The following is an 18484-nucleotide window of genomic DNA, read 5'->3' as shown; positions in this document are numbered from 1 at the left end:
GCCAATTTATCTCCATAAGCCCCTTTCTCTTCCCACTCTAACACCGGCACGTTCCAATCTCCGGGAACCCAGTTTCCCCTTACTGCCAGCCAGTCCTTCAACACTATCTGTCTGACTGCCCTCTCTAGTTCCCCTGTATTCAGCTTAAAGCTGGTGGTCAGCCCTTCCAAATCTCTTCTGAACTGGTGTACCCCCGTTTTAGGGTGGGGTATCCCTTCCACTGCTCTCACTACATCTCTCTGCTTCGTTTACTAAATCCTGGCATTAGTACATTCTATCCACACACCACCAAAAACTAATAACATATTTGCATACAAATAACTAGAAAGCATGAATTTAATGCCATTCTTGCTTAAACAATGCAATTCAACATTTCTCATCACCCAATTTCTATTACTTTTTTCACACAGGAAACCCTGTACAATCTCTATCCTCTATTGCTGACTTTCCATCTAACATTACTTTTCAACATTTCTCAAATCTAATTACCTCTGTTATCAACTAAAATTATTGTCACGATCGTCTTGACGAGAAGTAGACCAATACGCAGCGTGTTGAGCGAACATGATTGACTTTATTACCGTCAGTGATAATAAGCACACTACACAAAACAATAAACGACTCGTGAAGTCCACGGTGACAAAGACCGACAAGGAACAAAAACCCACAAACACAAAGTGAAACACAGACAGTTAAATATGGCTCCCAATCAGAGACAACCAGCACACAGCTGACACTCGTTGCCTCTGATTGGGAGTCACTCAGTCAAACATAGAAAATGACGAACTAGAAACACCCAACATAGAAACAGAACACATAGAATGAACACACCCTGGCTCAACATATAGAGTCCCAGAGCCAGGGTGTGACAATTATAGCCACCTCTTATGAAACCCCCAATCTGTCATTGTTTAGAATACAGCAGATATAGGTAACTGTCCTTTCTAAGTAGGCTACAAATAACACCAAACACATGCCGTAGTTGACCAGCATATATTGAATTTATCTCCATAGTATTAACATCCAATGTAGTGATTGACGTTTCTTAATGGAAACCCTAAATTGGCTTTGTACAATATTATATTAATTATGTCTCACCCATGACGTATGTCTACGTTTGGGTAAGCAAGTTAATATATAATCATTATTCCAATTATTATTTTATGAGGTCTCTAGCCTCTCATTCAACACAAATCCCCATCATCAAATATACTCCCAGCAGAACTGAAAAAACCCAAAACAGACTGTGATTTCCAGGACACTGCCCCTTTGTTTCTGGCCTCACTATCTCCCCGAGAGTTGGCACTCCCTTAAGGTCTCTCTTACTCCTCTTTTTCTCTCCCAATCTGCTCTTGGTAAACTGCATACTTGTTTAACCTCAATCAGTGTTGCTGTGCCGTTCTCCACCCTATCAAAGTATTTTTAATGGTCCTGCTTATCTCTGGTCTCATTCAACTGAGGAACGCTATATTTTTAATTGCTGATGGTAGGGCGTATCATTCCCCTGTCTCTGGTCTGGCTCGGGTATGCCACTGTTTGCGTTAAACACATCTACAGTGAGGGAAAAAAGTATTTGATCCCCTGCTGATTTTGTACGTTTGCCCACTGACAAAGAAATGATCAGTCTATAATTTTAATGGTAGGTTTATTTGAACAGTGAGAGACAGAATAACAACAACAAAAATCCAGAAAAACGCATGTCAAAAATGTTAATAATTGATTTGCATTTTAATGAGGGAAATAAGTATTTGACCCCCTCTCAATCAGAAAGATTTCTGGCTCCCAGGTGTCTTTTATACGAGCTGAGATTAGGAGCACACACTTAAAGGGAGTGCTCCTAATCTCAGTTTGTTACCTGAATAAAAGACACCTGTCCACAGAAGCAATCAATCAATCAGATTCCAAACTCTCCACCATGGCCAAGACCAAAGAGCTCTCCAAGGATGTCAGGGACAAGATTGTAGACCTACACAAGGCTGGAATGGGCTACAAGACCATCGCCAAGCAGCTTGGTGAGAAGGTGACAACAGTTGGTGCGATTATTCGCAAATGGAAGAAACACAAAATAACTGTCAATCTCCCTCGGCCTGGGGCTCCATGCAAGATCTTACCTCGTGGAGTTGCAATGATCATGAGAACGGTGAGGAATCAGCCCAGAACTACACGGGAGGATCTTGTCAATGATATCAAGGCAGCTGGGACCATAGTCACCAAGAAAACAATTGGTAACACACTACGCCGTGAAGGACTGAAATCCTGCAGCGCCCGCAAGGTCCCCCTGCTCAAGAAAGCACATATACAGGGCTGTCTGAAGTTTGCCAATGAACATCTGAATGATTCAGAGGAGAACTGGGTGAAAGTATTGTGGTCAGATGAGACCAAAATCGAGCTCTTTGGCATCAACTCAACTTGCCGTGTTTGGAGGAGGAGGAATGCTGCCTATGACCCCAAGAACACCATCCCCACCGTCAAACATGGAGGTGGAAACATTATGCTTTGGGGGTGTTTTTCTGCTAAGGGGACAGGACAACTTCACCGCATCAAAGGGACGATGGACGGGGCCATGTACCGTCAAATCTTGGGTGAGAACCTCCTTCCCTCAGCCAGGGCATTGAAAATGCGTTGTGGATGGGTATTCCAGCATGACAATGACCCAAAACACACGGCCAAGGCAACAAAGGAGTGGCTCAAGAAAAAGCACATTAAGGTCCTGGAGTGGCCTAGCCAGTCTCCAGACCTTAATCCCATAGAAAATCTGTGGAGGGAGTTGAAGGTTAGAGTTGCCAAACGTCAGCCTCGAAACCTTAATGACTTGGAGAAGATCTGCAAAGAGGAGTGGAACAAAATCCCTCCTGAGATGTGTGCAAACCTGGTGGCCAACTACAAGAAATGTCTGACCTCTGTGATTGCCAACAAGGGTTTTTCCACCAAGTACTAAGTCATGTTTTGCAGAGGGGTCAAATATTTATTTCCCTCATTAAAATGCAAATAAATTTATAACATTTTTGACATGTGTTTTTCTGGATTTTGTTGTTGTTATTCTGTCTCTCACTGTTCAAATACACCTACCATTAACATTATAGACTGATCATGTCTTTGTCAGTGGGCAAATGTACAAAATCAGCAGGGGATCAAATACTTTTTTCCCTCACTGTATGACCCTCTCTAAGTACTGGCTGACAGTCTCACTATCCTCTATTTCAACACCGGGTAGTTTCATTTGGTAATGGCCTATTACCGTGAATCGTTACGGACCCACCAACATTTCACTTAAAATGGCTACGCATTGATCAATTTGCTACTTTAAATTATGACGTTACCCTCAGTCAATATTTTAGCAAGTTCTCAAATCAATTTCACCAAGTAATGAATAAAGACTACTGACCTTATCCTTGCAGCCTAGATTCAATGTAGGTTTGGATTCCGTCACCATCTCTGTCATTAATCAGGTGTCCTCTGGCCTGTCTTAACCCTTAATGTCAAAGGGCAGGACTTTCTATTTACGAATGTATCATTCGCCCGTCGACGGTTTTCAGAGTTACCTGGAATGACAGAGGCAGGTATTGGATCAAGCTGTTATGAGAATTATTTAACAAACTATTTCAGTGTCTCTGTGCGTCTCCCAAAAGGATCAAGAAACGGACAGAGTCCTGGTCTGCATAGTCAGAGATGTTTATTCATTGAGAATTCTGCCACAAAATGGTCGTACAATATTTCTATACGCACACGCCATATGAAAATCCCTCCCCTCTGTAGACAGGCTGTAGTTTTCCACTTTAAAACTGCTCTCCTGACCATCAGTTCACACACACACACACACACACACACATACACACATACATACACACACACATGCATACACACACACACACATGCATACACACACATATACACACACATATACACATTTACACACATACATTTTCTTATCATAGTCTCTCTCCTCCCTAAATTCCTCAGTTATCGCCGTTCTCACAATATTCTGCACCATGTTTAACAGTTCCCCTTCTTCTTCGCCGTCCGGTCTAACTCCTACTCACATTGCTAAATAGTAACACAATGTCATAATCTTTACTGGTCCTACACTCACACATTACCAGGTAGTAGATTCTAACACATCTCACACAGTTTCGGAGTATAATAATTAGTCACTACTAAGAAAGTACTAATCACTTAAAACAAGAACATTTCACAACTATATTTAAGGGTGGAACATTTAGTCATTACTTTTAACCTGTATATATTTACATTTTTATATCACAATTGAACAGGTAAAGATGTATGCTTAGATAATAGAATTAGGCATAACGATTATGGCTCTAGATTGCAGGAAAAAGCTGTTTCAGGTTTTTAGAAAATGCTAATTTCTCCAAATACCACCCACCCTCCATTCTCACGTACTTTGTGCGCCCTCTAAAATAATGGGTGCATGATGTTTTTGATTAGATTTATTAGAGTCCCCATTAGCCGACACCAATTGCGACAGCTAGTCTTACTGGGGTCCGACACATAACAAAAAATACAAAATACTTTACAATTGACATATACTGAACAAAAATATAAAAACAACATGCAACAACTTCAAAGATTTGACTGAGTTACAGTTCATAGAAGGAAATCAGTCAATTTAAATAAATTCATTAGGCCCTAATCTATGACGCAGCCATGGGTGGGCATGGGAGGGCATAGGCCCACTCACTTGGTAGCCAGGCCAACCCAATGGGGAGCCAGGCCCAGCCAATCATTATGAGTTGTTCCCCACAAAAGGGTTTTATTACAGACAACACTTGAGACATCTTGTGGCATTGTGTTGCGTGACAAACTGCACATTTTAGAGTGGCCTTTTATTGTCCCCAGCACAAGGTGCACTTGTGTAATGATAATTCTGTTTACTCAGCTTCTTGATATGCCACATCTGTCAGGTGGATGGATTATCTTGGCAAAGGAGAAAAGCTCACTAACAGGGATATAAACAAATTGATGTACAACATTTGAGAGATATAAGCTTTTTCTGCATATGGAACATTTCTGGGATCTTTTATTTCAGCTCATGAAACATTGGACCAACACTTTTCATGTTGCGTTTATATTTTTGTTCTGTTACATTAAAAAAAAATAACATGAAGTGTGCATGTCTGCATCAATCAGTTACACATACATGTCAGTACTTACACACAAAAGAGTAGGTCACATGGGGGAGAGGCGTTGTGCCGTGAGGTGTTGCTTTATTCGTTTTTTGAAACCACTTGCGCTATATGAGATGGAAGGGAGTTCCATGCAATTATGGCTCTGAATAATAATGTATGTTTCCTTGAATTTGTTTGTACCTGGGGACTATGAAAATACCCTTGGTGGCATGTCTGGTGGGGTAAGTGTGTGTGTCAGTGCTGTGTGCAAGTTGACTGCAAACAATTTGGAATTTCCAACACATTGTTTCTTATAAAAACAAAAAATGATGCAGTCAGTTTTTCCTCAACTCATAGCCAAGAAAGACTGTTATGCATAGTATTGATATTAGCCCTCTCATTACAAGGAAGAGCAACATGTGCTGCTCTGTTCTGGGACAGCTGCAACTTAACTAGGTCCTTCTTTGCAGCACTACACCATACAGTGGGGGAAAAAAGTATTTAGTCAGCCACCAATTGTGCAAGTTCTCCCACTTAAAAAGATGAGAGAGGCCTGTAATTTTCATCATAGGTACACGTCAACTATGACAGACAAAATGAGATTTTTTTTTCTCCAGAAAATCACATTGTAGGATTTTTAATGAATTTATTTGCAAATTATGGTGGAAAATAAGTATTTGGTCAATAACACAAGTTTCTCAATACTTTGTTATATACCCTTTGTTGGCAATGACACAGGTCAAACGTTTTCTGTAAGTCTTCACAAGGTTTTCACACACTGTTGCTGGTATTTTGGCCCATTCCTCCATGCAGATCTCCTCTAGAGCAGTGATGTTTTGGGGCTGTCGCTGGGCAACACGGACTTTCAACTCCCTCCAAAGATTTTCTATGGGGTTGAGATCTGGAGACTGGCTAGACCACTCCAGGACCTTGAAATGCTTCTTACGAAGCCACTCCTTCGTTGCCCGGGCGGTGTGTTTGGGATCATTGTCATGCTGAAAGACCCAGCCACGTTTCATCTTCAATGCCCTTGCTGATGGAAGGAGGTTTTCACTCAAAATCTCACGATACATGGCCCCATTCATTCTTTCCTTTACACAGATCAGTCGTCCTGGTCCCTTTGCAGAAAAACAGCCCCAAAGCATGATGTTTCCACCCCCATGCTTCACAGTAGGTATGGTGTTCTTTGGATGCAACTCAGCATTCTTTGTCCTCCAAACACGACAAGTTGAGTTTTTACCAAAAAGTTATATTTTGGTTTCATCTGACCATATGACATTATCCCAATCCTCTTCTGGATCATCCAAATGCACTCTAGCAAACTTCAGACGGGCCTGGACATGTACTGGCTTAAGCAGGGGGACACGTCTGGCACTGCAGGATTTGAATCCCTGGCGGCGTAGTGTGTTACTGATGGTAGGCTTTGTTACTTTGGTCCCAGCTCTCTGCAGGTCATTCACTAGGTCCCCGCGTGTGGTTCTGGGATTTTTGCTCACCGTTCTTGTGATCATTTTGACCCCACGGGGTGAGATCTTGCGTGGAGCCCCAGATCGAGGGAGATTATCAGTGGTCTTGTATGTCTTCCATTTCCTAATAATTGCTCCCACCGTTGATTTCTTCAAACCAAGCTGCTTACCTATTGCAGATTCAGTCTTCCCAGCCTGGTGCAGGTCTACAATTTTGTTTCTGGTGTCCTTTGACAGCTCTTTGGTCTTGGCCATAGTGGAGTTTGGAGTGTGACTGTTTGAGGTTGTGGACAGGTGTCTTTTATACTGATAACAAGTTCAAACAGGTGCCATTAATACAGGTAACGAGTGGAGGACAGAGGAGCCTCTTAAAGAAGAAGTTACAGGTCTGTGAGAGCCAGAAATCTTGCTTGTTTGTAGGTGATCAAATACTTATTTTCCACCATAATTAGCAAATAAATTCATTAAAAATCCTACAATGTGATTTTCTGGATTTTATTCCCTCAATTTGTCTGTCATAGTTGACTTGTACCTATGATGAAAATTACAGGCCTCTCTCATCTTTTTAAGTGGGAGAACTTGCACAATTGGTGGCTGACTAAATACTTTTTTCCCCCACTGTATGACTGGACAATAATCAAGATCAGATAAAACTAGAGCCTGCAGGACTTGCTTTGTGGAGTGTGGTGTCAAAAAAGCAGACCATCTCTTTATCACAGACAGACCTCTCCCCATCTTTACAACCACTGAATTAATATGTTTTGACCATGACAGTTTACAATCTATCGTAACACCAAGTAATTTAGTCTCCTCATCTTGTTCAACAGCCACACCATTCATTACCAGATTCAGCTGAGGTCTAGAATTTAGGGAATGCTTTTACATAATACAATGCTCTTAATTTTAGAGATGTTCAGGACCAGTTTATTACTGGCAACCCATTCTAAAGCTGACTGCAACTCTTTGTTTAGGGTTGCAGTGATTTCACTAGCTGCCCCTGCATGACACATTCTTCAGCCTTCATCTGTTGTCAAAGAGAATTGAAAAAACCCAGTCACAGCACAGTTTTATTTAATGCCACAACAATGTATGCACAAACATCACAAATTATACATAACTCTGGAGGATACCAATACCCTACCTATAGTCAGTTTTCAAAGGGAGTGCTATAAAACCAGACTAAGTGGAGGAAAAATAAGGTAGATAAATAAAATATGGATGATTGATGCCACATATTCTCTCTCCAGAGTCCAGTGTCATGCGTCAGTGGGTAGCGGTAGGACAGAGTCAGGCGCAGGACACAGAACTTAGTAAACGACGTACTTTACTTAACAAAAGTAACAGAGAATATCTTCCACGCAAGGAAGAAAATACCAGCTCACAAGAAAGACAGCAAAACAACAAACAATCACACACAACACCATGAGGAAACCAGAGGGTAAAATAGGGAAACAAATTAACGTGATGGGAATCAGGTGTGTGCAATCAAGACAAAACAAGTGGAACACAGAAACATAGATCGGTGGCAGCTAGTACTCCGGTGACGACGAACGCCGAAGCCTGCCCGAGCAAGGAGGAGGGGCAGCCTCAGCTGAATTTATGACATCCAGAGTCTCATGTCTAAGGTCACACAGGAGAAGAATGATCATATCCATTATTTTTCAGATACAAATCTAATCCAGAAAAAATCTATACACTGATGTTTGGTCCTACAAGGTGAGGTGTCCTTTAAAAGTAAGGTGTGCATGACTGGTCATTTTATTTATTTATTTAAGCAGGATTGTCAACCACATGATCCAATTGCAAACTCACTTTTAATAATATATAAATATATGCCATTTAGCAGACTCTTTTATCCAAAGTGACTTACAGTCATGCATGCATAGATTCTACCAATGGGTGGCCCCGGGAATCGAACCCACAACCCTGGCGGTGCAAGCGCCATGCTCTACCAACTGAGCCATGCAGGACCACAATTAAGGAATAGAAGTCTCAAATCTAATCTAGGCCCATCTACATCTGCCTTCCACTCATGTCTGTGGCTCACACATCACAAACGAGATCTTCTCCTCTGCATAGGACAAAGCTGTGTTTAGCTGTGAGGCACCATTCTCAATACCTCTTGTCTGTCCCTCGGTCGGGTAAAACGGACATGTAGTTTGGATCTTCTGGTGCCGTCGGCAGCACTGGGAGAGGTGGACACACAGTTCTTCTGGAAGTTCTCGTTCATGAAGGCGTAGACGATGGGGTTGTTGAAGGAGTTGGAGCGCTAGATGGAACCGCTCGTTCAGGTAATCTGAGGATTGGAATGATAACGTGGGATTTAATTAGGTGGGATTGGTTAGATAATGTGGTACTTAATCCTTAAGAGTCGATTGACACACCCGTGTGTCAATCTAATTAACATAATAAAAAAATCTATATCCATCTGTTTAAAGGGATACTTCGGAATTTTGGCACTGAGGTCCTTTATCTACTTCCCCAGAGTCAGATGATCTCGTGGATACCATGTCAGCCATCCGCATCTTCGGTGGAATGTGGCAGAGCTACAGTGCTGTTTGTCAGACCAGGAGACATCCCGAAAATGTGTCTTCTCACGAAAACGTCTGTAGCGTCTGAACGGTGTGACCACACTATGGAAAGATGAGACACTCACAAACACGATGGTGTTCTCAGTTTTTCTCTATGTCCCCCACAAGCCCCACAGGACTCGTCTGAAGTTGGTACCGCGGATGTGCCAATTTATGTCTGTAGCGTCCGAACCGTTTGGGTTACAAACTAATATGACCACTCTATGGAAAGACGAGACTCCGTTTTGCTCTATGACTCCCGCAAGTGTCACAGGACTCGTCTGAAGGTAACCCGGTACCGGTTAAAAAAATTAATGGAAGTATGGAAGCAGTTTTGTGCCAACCTAAAAAGGAGGTCCCTAAATATATACATATTTCCTTAGCCTTCTTATATCTCCTAGATAGAGGACAGACACTTCAAAACCTTATTCTTTATCATTTATTTTTTGAAAGCTTGTTTTGCCATTTATGATTGTGTTATTCAGTGCGTTTCTATGGGCTATAGTAGTAAAGGCCAAATTCGATATTTCATCAAATATATATACAGCTGCAGAAAAAATTAAGAGACCACTGCAAAAGTATCAGTTTCTCTGGTTTTACTATTTATAGGTATGTGTTTGGGTAAAAATAACATTTTTGTTTTATTCTATAATCTACTGACAACATTTCTCCCAAATTCCAAATAAAAATATTGTCATTTAGAGCATTTATTTGCAGAAAATGACAATTGGTCAAAATATCAAAAGAGATGCAGTGTTGTCAGACCTCGTATAATGCAAAGAAAATAAGTTTATGTTCATTTTTAAACAACACAATAGTAATGTTTTAACTTAGGAAGAGTTCAGAAATCAATATTTGGTGGAATAACCCTAAACTTCAATCACAGCTTTCATGCGTCTTGGCATGCTCTCCACCAGTCTTTCACATTGATGTTGGGTGACTTTATGCCACTCCTGGCGCAATGGGGTTCAGGTCTGGAGATTGGGCTGGCCATGACAGGTTCTTGATCTGATGGTCCTCCATCCACACCTTGATTGACCTGGCTGTGTGGCATGGCGCATTGTCCTGCTGGAAAAACCAATCCTCAGAGTTGGGGAACAATGTCAGAGCAAAACGAAGCACGTTTTCTTCCAGGACAACCTTGTACGTGGCTTGATTCATGCGTCCTTCACAGAGACAAATCTGCCCGATTCCAGCCTTGCTGAAGCACCCCCAGATCATCACCGATCCTACACCAAATTTTACAGTGGGTGCGAGACACTGTGGCTTGTAGGCCTCTCCAGGTCTCCGTCTAACCATTAGATGACCAGGTGTTGGGCAAAGCTGAAAATTGGATTCATCAGAGAAGATGACCTTACTCCAGTCCTCTACGGTCCAATCCTTATGGTCTTTTGCAAACCTCAGCCTGGCTCTTCTTTTCTTCTCATTGATGAAGTGCTTTTTTATAGTTTTGCACGACTTCAACCCTGCCCCTAGGAGCCTGTTTCGAACCGTCCTCGCCATGCACTTCACTCCAGCTGCCATTTGCCATTCTTTTTGTAGGTCACTTGATGTCATCCTACGGTTGTTGAGTGACATTCAAATTAGTTGGCGGTCATCCCGGTCAGTAGAGAGTCGTTTCGCCCTCTGCCGGACTGTAGCTTTGTTGTCCCCAATGTCTGCTGCTTGACCTTGTTCTTATGAACCGCCGTCTTTGAAATTTTAAGGATGGAAGCAACCTGACGCTCACTGTATCCCTTTGCCAGTAAAGCCAGAATTGATCCCTTCTTTTCCTCACTCAAAACATTATTTTTCAACTCTTTTGGCATGGTCATTAGTTATTTTTTTATTAATATTACTTTTGAGGTACTATTAGCACTGTTTTTGCCATCCAGCTGGTCCTATTGCAAGAGGATAGTGATGACCACAGAAGTGTTTTTTTTATACTTTTCCTCATTAAATAAGATTTGGTTCATGTGATCACCTAATCAGTACCTAATTCAGTAGAATGAGGTGTGCCTGTGTTGGAATTCAACAGACACTGGAATGGAATGGCTGTCATACATGTAGAGATGCTGATTTTAAAAACATTGCAGTGGTCTCTTGATTTTTTCCACAGCTGTACATATTTTTTGGTATACCTACAGGGGTCCTACAATTCAAAATCAAATAGCTAAATGATCCATGTGTCACGATCGTTGGTGAGAGAGGAGGACCAAGGCGCAGCGTTGAATGCGAACATATTTATTTATATAATGATCACACGATCAAAACAACAAAACGAAAACGTGACGTCCCTGGTTACATACACAAACCAACACGGAACAAGAAACCACAATGAATGAATGCCTAACGGCTACCTAAGTATGACTCCCAATCAGAGACAACGAGCTACAGCCGTCTCCGATTGGGAGCCAGACTGGCCAACATAGATATACAACAACTAGAACCAACACACATGAAAACTCACACCCTGGCTCAACATACTAGAGTCCCCAGAGCCAGGGCGTGACAGTACCCCCCCCTAAAGGCGCGGACTCCGACCGCGCCAACCAAATACCACAGGGGAGGGACCGGGTGGGCACTCCGCCTTGGCGGCGGATCCGGCTCCGGGCATGATCCCCACTCGCTCTCTAACCCCCCAAAGTACCCCTGGTCCGGTCTGGCCCTGCTGACCGGAGCTGGACTGCACACTGGTGGAGCGGATTGCTCTAGCTCCGGCGTGAAGCAGCTGACCCGTGCTGAACCAGGCACCAGTGGAACAGGCACGGGCTGTGCCGGACTGACGACGCACACCACTGGCTTGGTGCGGGGAGCAGGAGCGGGCCGAACCGGGCTGACGAAATGCACCACTGACTTGGTGCGGGGAGCAGGAACGGGCCGAGCCGGGCTGACGAAGCGCACCACTGACTTGGTGCGGGGAGCAGGAACGGGCCGAGCCGGGCTGACGAAGCGCACCACTGACTTGGTGCGGGGAGCAGGAACGGGCCGAGCCTGGCTGACGAAGCGCACCACTGACTTGGTGCGGGGAGCAGGAACGGGCCGAGCCGGGCTGACGAAGCGCACCACTGACTTGGTGCGGGGAGCAGGAACGGGCCGAGCCAGGCTGACGAAGCGCACCACTGACTTGGTGCGAGGAGCAGGAACAGGCCGAGCCGGGCTGACGAAGTGCACCACTGACTTGGTGCGGGGAGCAGGAACGGGCCGAGCCGGGCTGACGAAGCGCACCACTGACTTGGTGCGGGGAGCAGGAACGGGCCGAGCCGGGCTGACGACGCACACCATTGGCCTGGTACGGGGAGCAGGAACAGGCCGGACCGTACTGGGGACACACACCACTGGTCCTACGCAGGGATCTGGAATGGGCCGGACCGGACTGGTAACACACCCCAGTACCTCTCGCCGTGCCTCTACACCTTCCATCCCCTCTTCGACCAGTGGCCCCCATAACCTGGCGGCCTCCTCTGCCAACCCGCTGGGCCGCTCTGCCGCGGTCTCCTGCTGGCCCGTCGTCCACGGCGTTAGCCACCCCCTAAAAATGTTCTGGGCGTCTCTCCTACCCGTGGACCAGGTCTCCATGTCCCTCGCCAGCCTCTCGCCCTTCTGCTTCCATGTCAAGCCCTTCTCTTCCTCACCCGGCTTGACCCAGTCGAGGAGGCGAAGGAGATCTGCTAGAGATCTCCCTGGCGATGGCTCCTGGACACGCTGCTTGGTCCAGTCTTGGTGGTTTCTTCTGTCACGATCGTCGGTGAGAGAGGAGGACCAAGGCGCAGCGTTGAATGCGAACATATTTATTTATATAATGATCACACGATCAAAACGAAAACGTGACGTCCCTGGTTACATACACAAACCAACACGGAACAAGAAACCACAATGAATGAATGCCTAACGGCTACCTAAGTATGACTCCCAATCAGAGACAACAAGCTACAGCCGTCTCCGATTGGGAGCCACCCTGGCCAACATAGATATACAACAACTAGAACCAACACACATGAAAACTCACACCCTGGCTCAACATACTAGAGTCCCCAGAGCCAGGGCGTGACACCATGGTATGACCATCTTAAAACAATTCCATGATCCATGGTATGAACATCTTAAAACAATTTCATGTTAGCTTAGTAGAACCCCCCAAACCCCCCTCCAACATTTGTCTTAATAACTTATTTCCAGTCTCCCCATTATGTTTTTTTTCTTCATAACAGCAATAACCTAACAATAGGACGCAAAGCAGCCTCTCCATTCTCCCTGGGACATCCATCTCTGGGTCTCACTTCCAATCATATGAAGCCATAATTTAAATCAACTTTCAGATCAACTGAAGGATTTAAAGGAGAGAAGTGTGTTATGGCTATTGGCTAGTCAGACAGACTTACTGTACTCAGAGAGCATGTGGACGGTGTGGAATGGGGCCCAGCACACAGTGAATAGCACCACAATGGTAATCATCATCTTGATGGCTCTCCTCTTCCTTCTAATCAGCATCACACCAACAAAGAAGACAAGACACACGTCTTAATCTGTCAGGTTAACATGGTTAATATGATTAACATGGTTAATATGATAATATTCTCATACTTAGTATTAAGTAAAATTATTATAATTATGTCACGGATGGGATCTCCCACGGGAGTAACCAACATCTTGACCATTAGACCAAGAGGAAATTCTTTCTTGACACTGATTTTGAAGTCGCAGGCAGGGGGGCTACCTTATCAAGAGACCATGAGCAACCATGTACCGACTCCTGTCCGCTGCAATCACTCTGTACCTACATAATGTAACTACCATGTACAGTTGAAGTCGGAAGTTTACATACACCTGTCACACCCTGGCTCTGGGGACTCTATATGTTGAGCCAGGGTGTGTAGATTCTATGTGTTTGTGTTCTGTGTTTTAGTTCTAGTTGTTTCATTTCTATGTTGGCCAGTGTGGTTCTCAATCAGAGGCAACAAGGGTCAGCTGTTGCTGGTTGTCTCTGATTGGGAACCACATTTAAACAGGCTGTTTTCCCACAGTAGTTGTGGGATCTTGTTCCTTATGGTTTGTTCCGTGTTGGTTGTGTTTAACCTAGGACATCACGTTATCGTTTATTGTTTTGTTCGTGTTATCACTTTTGATAATAAAGTATGTTCGCTCATCACGCTGCGCCTTGGTCTACTCCGTTCAACGATCGTGACAGAAGATCCCACCATACCAGGACCAAGCAGCGTGTCCAGGAGCAGGCAGCCTGGACATGGGAGGAAGCGCCGGGTAAGGAGCTGGAGAGGTTGGCGATGGCCCAGGTGGGCCAATTGTGGTCCTGGGAGGACATGCTCGGGGGAAGAGGGCCATGGGCTAAGGTTAAGGCCCTGGCGAGAGAGGAGCAACGGCGTCAACAGTGTCGTCGTCGGACGGACGAGAGGCAACCCCAGAAAATGTTTAGGGGGGGCACACGGCATGGGCGACTGGGCAGCAGGAGGCTGCCACAGGGCGAAATGGGAGATTAGGAGAGGAGGCCACCGGGTTTGGGGGGCCAGAAGGCAGGTTGGCGGAGCCTGGATGGAGAGCAGAGCCAACTCCCCGTACTCAGGCATGGCAGCATGAGACTGGGCAGGTTCCGGGGTATGCGGAGCTGCGTACTGTGCCACGAGTGGTCCGGCATAGTCCGGTACGTCCTGTGCGAGCACCCCGCACGTGTCGTGCGAAGGTGGTCATGCAGCCAGGACGGAGTGTGCCGGCTCAGCGCTCGTGGCCTCCAGTGCCTCTCCTCGGTCCCGGATATCCTGCGCCAGTGTCACGTGCTGTTATGCCAGTACGGGTACACAGCCCTGTACGTCCTGTGCTGATGCCTCACACAGAGTGTGTGAAGGTAGGCATTCAGCCAGGACGGGTTGTGGCAGCTCTTCACTCCAGGCCTCCTATTCGTCTCCACAGCCCGGCCCGGCCTGTTCCTGCTCCTCGCACCAAGCCTCCGGTGCGCATCGCCAGCCCAGCCCGGCCTGTTCCTGCCACTCGCACCAAGCCTACGGTGCGCGTCGCCAGCCCGGCCAGGCCTGTTCCTGCCACTCGCACCAAGCCTACGGTGTGCGTCGCCAGCCCGGCCCGGCCTGTTCCTGCCACTCGCACCAAGCCTACGGTGTGCGTCGCCAGCCCGGCCCGGCCTGTTCCTGCCCTTCGCACCAAGCCTACGGTGCGCATCGCCAGCCCAGCCCGGCCTGTTCCTGCTCCCCGCACCAAGCTAATGGTGCGCGTCTCCAGCCCGGCCCGGCCTGTTCCTGCTCCCCGCACCAAGCTAATGGTGCGCGTCGCCAGCCCGGCCCGGCCTGTTCCTGCCACTCGCACCAAGCCTACGGTGCGCGTCGCCAGCCCGGCCCGGCCTGTTCCTGCCACTCGCACCAAGCCTACGGTGCGCGTCGCCAGCCCGGCCCGGCCTGTTCCTGCCACTCGCACCAAGCCTACGGTGCGCGTCGCCAGCCCGGCCCGGCCTGTTCCTGCCACTCGCACCAAGCCTACGGTGCGCGTCGCCAGCCCGGCCCGGCCTGTTCCTGCCACTCGCACCAAGCCAGGGGTGCGAGTCGTCAGCCCGGTAAGGCCCGTTCCTGCTCCACGCACCAAGCCAGGGGTGCGAGTCGTCAGCCCGGTAAGGCCCGTTCCTGCTCCACGCACCAAGCCAGGGGTGCGCATCGTCAGCCCGGTCCGGCCCGTTGCTGCTCCACGCACCAAGCCAGGGGTGCGCATCGTCAGCCCGGTCCGGCCCGTTCCTGCTCCACGCACCAAGCCAGGGGTGCGCATCGTCAGCCCGGTACGGCCCGTTCCGGCTCCACGCACCAAGCCAGGGGTGCGCATCGTCAGCCCGGTCCGGCCCGTAGCTGCTCCACGCACCAAGCCAGGGGTGCGCATCCTCAGCCCGGTCCGGCCCGTTCCTGCTCCACGCACCAAGCCAGGGGTGCGCATCGTCAGCCCGGTCCGGCCCGTTGCTGCTCCACGCACCAAGCCAGGGGTGCGCATCGTCAGCCCGGTCCGGCCCGTTCCTGCTCCACGCACCAAGCCAGGGGTGTGCGTCGTCAGTCCGGCACAACCCGTGCCTGGGTCACCGGTGCCTGGTCAGGTACCGGTCAGCTGCTCCACACCGGAGCTTAAGCAATCCGCTCCTACGATGTCCAGTCCAGCTCCAGCCAGCGGGGCCAGACCGGACCAGGGGCGCTACGGGGGGATTATTGGAGGGTGGTGGGCAAGCCCGGAGCCGGAACCGCCTCCGAGGAGGAATGCCCACCCAGCCCTCCCCTGTTTGGTTTATGTTGAGGCGCGGTCGCAGTCCGCGCCTTTGGGGGGGGGGTACTGTCACACCCTGGCTCTGGGGACTCTATATGTTGAGCCAGGGTGTGTAGATTCTATGTGTTTGTGTTCTGTGTTTTAGTTCTAGTTGTTTCATTTCTATGTTGGCCAGTGTGGTTCTCAATCAGAGGCAACGAGTGTCAGCTGTTGCTGGTTGTCTCTGATTGGGAACCACATTTAAACAGGCTGTTTTCCCACAGTAGTTGTGGGATCTTGTTCCTTATGGTTTGTTCCGTGTTGGTTGTGTTTAACCTAGGACATCACGTTATCGTTTATTGTTTTGTTTGTGTTATCACTTTTGATAATAAAGTATGTTCGCTCATCACGCTGCGCCTTGGTCTACTCCGTTCAACGATCGTGACAACACCTTAGCCAAATACATTTAAACTCAGTTTTTCACAATTGCTGACATTTAATCCTAGTAAAAATTCCCTGTTTTAGGTCAGTTAGGATCACCACTTTATTTTAAGAATGTGAAATGTTAGAATAATTGTAGAGAGAATGATTTATTTCAGCTTTTACTTCTTTCATCACATTCCCAGTGGGTCAGAAGTTTACATACACTCAATTAGTATTTGGTAGCATTGCCTTTAAATTGTTTAACTTGGGTCAAACGTTTCGGATAGCCTTCAACAAGCTTCCCACAATAAGTTGGGTGAATTTTGGCCCATTCCTCCTGACAGAGCTGGTGTAACTGAGTCAGGTTTGTAGGCCTCCTTGCTCACACACGCTTTTTCAGTTCTGCCCACAAATTTTCTATAGGATTAGGTCAGGGCTTTGTGATGGCCACTCCAATACCTTGACTTTGTTGTGCTTAAGCCATTTTGCCACAACTTTGGAAGTATGCTTGGGGTCATTGTCCATTTGGAAGACCCATTTGCGACCAAGCTTTAACTTCCTGACTGATGTCTTGAGATGTTGCTTCAATATATCCACATAATTTTCCTTCCTCATGATGCCATCTATTTTGTGAAGTGCACCAGTCCCTCCTGCAGCAAAGCACCCCCACAGCATGATTCTGCCACCCCCGTGCTTCACGGTTGGGATGGTGTTCTTCGGCTTGCAAGATCTCCCCTTTTTCCTCCAAACATAACAATGGTCATTATAGCCAAACAGTTATATTTCTGTTTAATCAGACCAGAGGACATTTCTCCAAAAATTACGATATTTGTCCCCATGTGCAGTTGCAAACCGTAGTCTGGCTTTTTTATGGAGGTTTTGGAGCAGTGGCTTCTTCCTTGCCGAGCGGCCTTTCAGGTTATGTCAATATAGGACTCGGTTTACTGTGGATATAGATACTTTTGTACCTGTTTCCTCCAGCATCTTCACAAGGTCCTTTGCTGTTGTTCTGGGATAGATTTTCACTTTTCGCACCAAAATACGTTCATCTCTAGGAGACAGAACGCGTCTCCTTCCTGAGCGGTATGACGGCTGCGTGGTCCCATGGTGTATATACAGGATGAACCAGACTTATGGAGGTCTACAATTATTTCTATGAGGTCTTGGCTGATTTCTTTTGATTTTCCCATGGTGTCAAGCAAAGAGGCACTGAGTTTGAAGGTAGGCCTTGAAATACATCCACAGGTACACCTCCAATTGACTCAAATGATGTCAATTAGCTTATCAGGAGCTTCTAAAGCCATGACATCATTTTCTGGAATTTTCCAGGCTGTTTAAAGGCACAGTCAACTTAGTGTATGTAAACTTCAGTGAATTATAAGTGAAATAATCTGTCTGTAAACAATTGTTGGAATAATTACTTGTGTCATGCACAAAGTAGATGTCCTAACCGACTTGCCAAAACGATAGTTTGTTAATAAGAAATTTGTGGAGTGGTCAAAAAACTAGTTTTAATGACTCCAACCTAAGTGTATGTAAACTTCCGACTTCAACTGTAAATGTATAGGTTGTTGGACACACAAGTTTGTTATGGAGTCATTTTGTGAGGTATCATACATACAGTATCTTTATACAGACCTGGAGATCTTTCCCACCTCTCCCTGGTTCATGGTGTCAAGTA

General features: G+C 46.5%; 1 protein-coding gene across 2 annotated transcripts; it reads right to left on the bottom strand.

Moving 5' to 3' along the window:
- Positions 1 to 3156: 3156 nt before the first annotated feature.
- Positions 3157 to 18484, bottom strand: LOC311110937 (uncharacterized protein). Of its 2 annotated transcripts, XM_084153583.1 has the most exons (4): positions 18442 to 18478; positions 13524 to 13621; positions 8712 to 8888; positions 7669 to 8212 (listed from the first exon to the last, which is right to left on the bottom strand). In XM_084153583.1, the coding sequence occupies exons 1-4, from the start codon at positions 18471 to 18473 to the stop codon at positions 8190 to 8192; spliced, it is 330 nt and encodes a 109-aa protein (XP_084009709.1). In that variant the 5' UTR covers positions 18474 to 18478; the 3' UTR covers positions 7669 to 8189. The 2 variants fall into 2 exon arrangements, 1 of the variants encoding a protein (XP_084009709.1); XR_014610738.1 differs by lacking the exons at positions 7669 to 8212; positions 8712 to 8888 and adding an exon at positions 3157 to 3542 and having other exon boundaries at positions 18442 to 18484.

Source organism: Coregonus lavaretus, assembly GCF_964263955.1.
Source record: "Coregonus lavaretus genome assembly, chromosome: 36".
Taxonomy (NCBI): Eukaryota; Metazoa; Chordata; class Actinopteri; order Salmoniformes; family Salmonidae; genus Coregonus; species Coregonus lavaretus.
Note: the sequence above shows the minus strand (reverse complement) of the source record. Positions and strands in the feature narration are given on the sequence as shown.

What these genes read in the sequence shown, in the direction of transcription:
- LOC311110937 (XM_084153583.1), bottom strand. Translation starts at nt 18,473, where the DNA reads ATGAACCAGGGAGAGGTGGGAAAGATCTCCAG. An exon ending in CCACATGCTCTCTGAGTACA is followed by an intron (nt 8,889 to 13,523) that starts GTAAGTCTGTCT and finishes TCCAATCCTCAG; the next exon opens with ATTACCTGAACGAGCGGTTC. An exon ending in GACCGAGGGACAGACAAGAG is followed by an intron (nt 8,213 to 8,711) that starts GTATTGAGAATG and finishes GTGTGACCTTAG; the next exon opens with ACATGAGACTCTGGATGTCA.